Here is a 6,290-nt window from a genome sequence, read left to right on the forward strand (position 1 = left end):
GAGGAGCTTGCATGAGTCACTGCTCGCTTCTTCAGGTATCTGAAGACGGGACTGCAGTGACTCACAAAAGCTCCTCCCCTGCCCCAAATTTTGTTAGTCTTGAAGGTGCTCTGGGACTCTTGCTCTTTTCTACTGAAGAAGTAAGCAGTGATTCATGGAAGCTCCTAGTAAAGGTAAAGGTTTCTCTTGCTCGAGTGCTAGTCGAATCTGACTCTGGGGGGGGCGTTGCTCATCTCCGTTTCCAAGCCGAAGAGCCAGCGCTGTCCGAAGACATTTCCGTGGTCATGTGGCCGGCGTGACTTAACGCCGAGGCGCACGGAATGCTGTTACCTTCCCACCGAAGCAGTACCTGTTTATCTACTTGCGATTTCTTGCTTTCGCGGCTAGGTTGGCAGGAGCTGGGGCCAGAGAGGGGAGCTCACTCCGTCACGCGGCACTCGGGTCTCGAACCGCTGATCTACAGACTTTCTGATCTGCAGCTCAGTGTCTTAACCTCTAAGCCCCCACGACCCCTATGAAAGCTCCTAACCGGCCCCAAATTTTGTGAGTCTTTAAGGTGCTCCTGGACTCTTTGCTCTAACATGGCCACCCATCTTGACCTATCCCAATGGCAGATTAGTCTTTCAAAACTCGGTCGGCAAAACAGGCCTGTCCCAGTCATGAGGAAGAACAGCAACCTCTCTCAGTGGGCCTTTGAGCTCTAGTAACAGAAGCCTTTGAAATAACCACGGGACTTCCCCCCCTCCCCATTCTATTCCCACAGCTCGGCTTTTTCAAAAGCGCCAGTCGCAAGAGAGACCCAGCACAACAGCAGAACTCCAAAGACTTGGACTAAGGCCTCCAGTTCCCCGGGAGGCAGGAACGAAGATCTGTTACTCCTCACAGCCAAGATGGGACTGGGGCGAAGGCCTCCATTTGCATTGCAACCGAACTGACCCCAAGGGGCCACTGGCCACAGAAAGACACAGCCAGCTAAAGTTACCTTCAAACTAGTTTTAACTGCTTCCGTCTGCCTACAGACATTGGCAGGGAGGGTCAATTAACGGGGTCGGGAAGATCCTCGATGTTTCTTTCCCCAACAGTAGCAGCAAAAAGCCAATGCCGGCTGTACAAGGCAGACCTGTGTTACACCGCAGGAGTTCTGGGTGATCGTCAAACTTCTGGCCACGGTCTGCTCTGCCTTCCTACAACACAATCGCCCCTTGTGTTTGAGGACACCCGCTTTCCGCTCGCATCCTCACTGGGGGAAATTGTGCATCCAGAAAGAGGAGGAAAACTTGCATCCGTGGGGTTTCCCCCAGCAGTTGTAGCAGCCAACGTCGACCAAGTCTTCAGGGTCTCCTCTCTTTTTTTACGTCTCTCCAAGGTATCAAGGAAGAAAGAGGCACATTGGGATATTTTGTACACGTGGGCCTTCCCGGAATTGAGGTGTCCATGCGGCATGCCTTCAGTCAAAGGGAATCACATTTCTGAAGCGGGGCAGCAGTCCAGTGATTTGGGAATGTGAGGCTCTGGCCGAAAGGTGGCTGCAGCAGAGTTCCCTCTAAGCTGAGTTGGTGTGAGTTAGCTCACAGTTTTTTTAGCTTCCAGCTCACACATTTTTGCCTTCGCTCAGGAAGGATGGCTCTAGAGCAAACTAATTTATGCAGTAGCCAAATCGCTTGCTCACAACTTTAATGCCAGCCGCTCACAAAGCAGAATTTTTGCTCACAAGACTCCACAGCTTAGAGGGAACATTGGTCTGCAGAGAGTTGATGCTTGGGCAACAGGAGGGATTCACTGGAGGTTAGGAAATGTGCTAAGAGGGGTGATGAATCAACTTGGTCCATTGGCAGAAGGAAGTTTGATAAGGACCAAGGACTGTGCTTACCAGCAAACAAAGTCTCAGCAGCATCACTGCCAAGCTGGTCTGTCAGAGAGGGCCCAAGCAAAGGTACGATATACACCATACTTTCTCCTGTCCCCTGCCCTTTGAAACAAAATCGGGGCTCCCACTTATTCCAAAGGAGCCGAGGCAGCAATGCACCCCCAGTCTCTTGGATGCCAAACATCCACACCCCTTCCTGCCTCTCCCGTTTTCTAAACCGGGGGTCCCCAACAGTGTTCCCTCTAAGCTGAGTTAGTGTGAGCTAGCTCACATTTTTTTAGCCTCCAGCTCACCGTTTTTTGTCTTCGCTCAGGAAGGATGTGGCTCCAGAGCAAACTGATTTATGCAGTAGCCAAATTGTTCGCTCACACCTTTAATGCCAGTAGCTCACAAAGTAGAATTTTTGCTCACAAGACTCCACAGCTTAGAGGGAACATTGGGACTCCCCAACCTTTTTTGAGCCTGTGGATACCTTTGGACTTCTGACACAGCATAGCTGCCACCGGAGGCACCGGCCATACAACAGCTGCCACAGCATACGTTCAGTCGCACAGTATAGATCATGGTGTTGTGGCGGCAGCCAATCAAATCTCCAGTGGCCAATCGGAAGCCCCACCCACTTTCTGAAAGCACTCCGCAGGTGCCGGGAAAGGCGTCAGAGCTGGTGCCCCCCGGGCGCCACGTTGGGGAGGCCGGTCCCAAACAAAGCCGTTGAAGATCAAGACGTTTTATGCACTGAACTCCGACACAGACCTTTGTAAGCACCTTACCGCAAAAGCCTTCAATCCTCAGCTGTATATAATTATTTTGAAAATGTTTACCTTTCTTATTTTTAAAGGTGAAAAGATTTCTTTTTAAAACAAACAAACAAACGAAACGAAACCAGTCTGAAGCCTTTTCCCAGAGCCTGTGCAATTTCCAAAAAAGACGACAGGAAAAAAAAACACCCGTGTATAATGTGTATATACTTTTGTATGATGGAACGGTTTTAATGTGACCCGTTTTTCCCCTTTTCGCATAATAATGGGTATTTATGCTATTAATTTTAATGACTGAAAATAATTTGGGGGGGGGGAGGGAGAATCTATCCAGCCAAATGCAATATATGTAAATTACTGTATGGGGGAGGGTTATGACATAAAAAAAAATTAAATGGAAAGCTTGGCGTGGTCTCCGTACTCTAAACCAGGGCTCCCCCCCTCCTTTTTTGGGCCTATGGGCGTATCTGGAACTCTGACAGGGCACAGTGGGCGCAGCCACAAAATGGCTGCCGCAGGAGGCGGAGACAGCCACAAAATGGCTGCTGCAGGAGGCGGAGACAGCCACAAAATGGCTGCCGCACCCTAACTTCAGAAGCACAATGTAGCTCTCGTGCCATGCTGGCAGCTGCTGCCAAAGCAACGTTCCAAGAAATCTGCACCGCCAGTCAGATCTCCGATAGTCGCCCAGAAGGCTCGTTGCACAAAAGCCCAACCCGGCCACACTCGCTTCCTGAAAGCCCTCGGCAGGGTCTAGAAAAGGTGTCGGCGGGAGTCATGAGCCCCTGCCCTAGGCCACTCTAAAAGGGATTCAGAATCTCGCTTCTCTCATTTGGTGAGAACCCTTGCGGTTGCCCAGAGCTTAGCCCCGCAACCGTTTGGACAAAGGGCCATGCCCCCTGCCCAGATCTGGAGCCAGTTTGGTGTAGTGGTTAAGTGTGCAAGTCTGGTGTAGGGGTTAAGTGTGTGGACTCTAATCCGGGGGAAACGGGTTTGATTCCCCACGCCGCCACTTGCAGCTGCTGGTGTGACCTTGGACTCTCTCAGGGCTGTTCTTGAAAAAGAGCAGTTTCTGCCAGAGCTCTCCTTCCCAGGGTGTCTGTTGTGGGGAGGGGAAGGGAAACGAGATTGTAAGCTGCTCTGAGACGCCGAGTGAAGGGCGGGGGTATAAATCCAATCTCTTCTTCTCCTGGATGGACAAGACAGGCAATTTCTGGGTATCATAAGAGCATCCAGTGCCAGCTGAGCCCACGCCAGAGACTTGCATTGTGGCGTTCCGTAGGGGATAACTTCCTTTTCCTATATTTCTGGTTTGGGGCTAAACTGCATCAAATGCGCCACAAGAATGCATCACTTGTCCCTCTTTAGCCAGCGGTTTTATGGAACTTTCTGGCCCTTGCGGATACCGCTGCTCAGCACTGCCAAAGACAGACACAATGACCTCAAGGGGCAACCAAGCCTTCCCCCACCCTAGAGTTGCCAACAGGGGGTTTGGGAAATTCCTGGAGAGTCGGAGTGGTGAAGTCCAGTGAAGCTCAGCAGGCCCGCAATGCCACATACCAGAGTCTGCCCTCTAGAGCGGCTCCTTCTTCCAAGGGAATCGTTCTCTGTAGCCGGGATTTTGGGGGCGGGGGGGGGGGGGGGGGAGTTATTGGTAATTCTGGGACATTGCCAGGCCCCATCTGGAGGTTGGCACCCTACCCCACCGCCTGGCAAACCTGTGAGGAGCCCAGCAGCCATCTTGAAATAACTCCCGCCGTCAACTAGACCCCCTGAGCTGGCATCAAAAAGCCCCGTTCTTCTCGAGGTAGTCGGAGCTCCTTTTCAGGATGGGGAAAGAACCACCCTGGCCACGGGGCCAGTTTGGTGTAGTGATGAAGTGCACAGACTCTAATCTGGGAGAACCGGGTTTGATTCCCCCCCTCCTCCACTTGCACCTGCTGGATGACCTTGGGAAGTTTGTAAGCCGCTCTGAGACACCTTTGGGTTGTGAAGGGCAGGGTATGAATCCAATCTCTTCTTCTCTTCTACTTGCTAGCTGCCGATTGTGGTTCCCCTCGCCTTCCCTTGAATCCTCTGTCTGCGCCAGTTTCTTCCTGCCCCACAGCCTAGTGGGACATGTGGCCACTAGGGCACTCCTCCGGAGTCTCCCATTGCACACTGAGGACATGGGACTGGGGGCCAGTTTGGTGTAGTGGTTAAGTGTGCGGACTCTAATCTGGGAGAACCGGGTTTGATTCCCCACTCCTCCACATGCACCTGGCTAGATGACCTTGGGCAAGCTATAGTTCTGATAAGAGCTGTCCTTGAAAAAGAGCAGTTTCTGTCAGAGCTCTCTCAGCCCCACCTACCTCCCAGGGTGTCTGTGGTGGGGAGGGGAAGGGAAAGGAGATTGTCAGCCACTCTGAGACTCTGAGTGAAGGGCGGGGTATAAATCCAATCTCCTCCTCCTAATCCACAGCAGTCCAATGCCCATCAAGTGAGGCTGAGGTACGTGGACAGTGGGGACTATCTCTCGCCCATAATTCTAGAGAGCCAGTTTGGTGCAGTGGTTAATTGCGCGGACTCTAATCTGGGAGAACCAGGTTTGATCCCCCACTCCTCCATTCACAGCTGCTGGATGGCCTTGGGCAAGCCACAGTTCTGGCAGAGCTGTTCTTGGGGGAAAAAGCAGTTTGTATCAGAGTTCTCTCAGCCCCACCTACCTCCCAGGGTGTCTGTTGTGGGGAGGGGAAGGGAAAGGAGATTGTGAGCCACTCTGATACTCCGAGTGAAGGGCGGGGTATTTATTTATTTATTATTTATTTGTTTGTTTCGATTTATACCCCGCCCTCCCTGCTACACGAGCTCAGGGCGGCTGATCCAATTTCTTCTTCTTCCAGAACTCGGGGTAGGGGGAGGCACCCAATGAAGTTGATTGGCAACAGGTACAGGACAAACGGAATACTTTTTAATTCAGCAAATAATTCACTGCCTGTGGAGGCCGTGGAGTGGAGGTCCCTAAATGGCAACTTGGCTATAGTGAGTAAAGGGAACCCCCATGTCCAGAGGCAGTCAACCTCTGAAGCCAAGTGCTAAGAGGCAACATCAGGGGAAGGCCTTGGCCTCCGTGCCCTGTCTGCCAACCCTCCAGGATAACTGGTTCACTCCTGCGTGAAAGACCATGCTGGACTAGATGGCCCACTGGTCCAACCCAGCAGGGCCTGTCTAATGTTCTTTCTGGCACCTGTGAACTAAAATCAGATCATAAATATGAATCCAAACTAATTCTGGAGGCCACGACACTTGCCCGCTTTCGTTTACCACCTCAGAACAAAGCCAGTGTTTCCACATCCCAAATCATGCATTGAATTCACCTCATCTGCTTCATTCAGGGCCCCGGTATGGAAGGGCGAGTTTGGTTTGGCTGAATGACGTGGCTGTTGTTCACACGACAGTTCAAGGCTCATCAGGGACATTTCGTAGGTGTCTCTTGCTTCAATGTCACACTAGCAAGGTCAAAAATAAAATGCAATGGCATGATGTCGGTTCTCACGCCACCATTCGGCCCCGTGCAGACAGCCACGGAGGACAGCAAGGAAATGCTTGGGCAGCGCAAGGAAATCAGAAGTGGGCTAAGTTCACATTCAAGGTTTTTATTTGTAATACAAACGTGTCTGTGTGAA

The 6,290-nt window shown here is 51.7% G+C and overlaps 1 protein-coding gene across 1 annotated transcript in view; it reads left to right on the forward strand.

Moving 5' to 3' along the window:
* The window catches only part of ITGA11 (integrin subunit alpha 11), a 164,405-nt gene extending 163,547 nt beyond the window's left edge, over positions 1 to 858 (forward strand). Inside the window, exon 32 of the mRNA XM_015414591.1 lies at positions 764 to 858. Coding sequence (XP_015270077.1) covers positions 764 to 835 — 72 coding nt within the window. The 3' untranslated portion in view covers positions 836 to 858. The remainder of the gene's footprint in view (positions 1 to 763) is intronic.
* Positions 859 to 6,290: the final 5,432 nt, after the last annotated feature.

Source organism: Gekko japonicus, unplaced genomic scaffold, assembly GCF_001447785.1.
Source record: "Gekko japonicus isolate JY-2015 unplaced genomic scaffold, Gekko_japonicus_V1.1 scaffold698, whole genome shotgun sequence".
NCBI classification, from domain to species: domain Eukaryota; kingdom Metazoa; phylum Chordata; class Lepidosauria; order Squamata; family Gekkonidae; genus Gekko; species Gekko japonicus.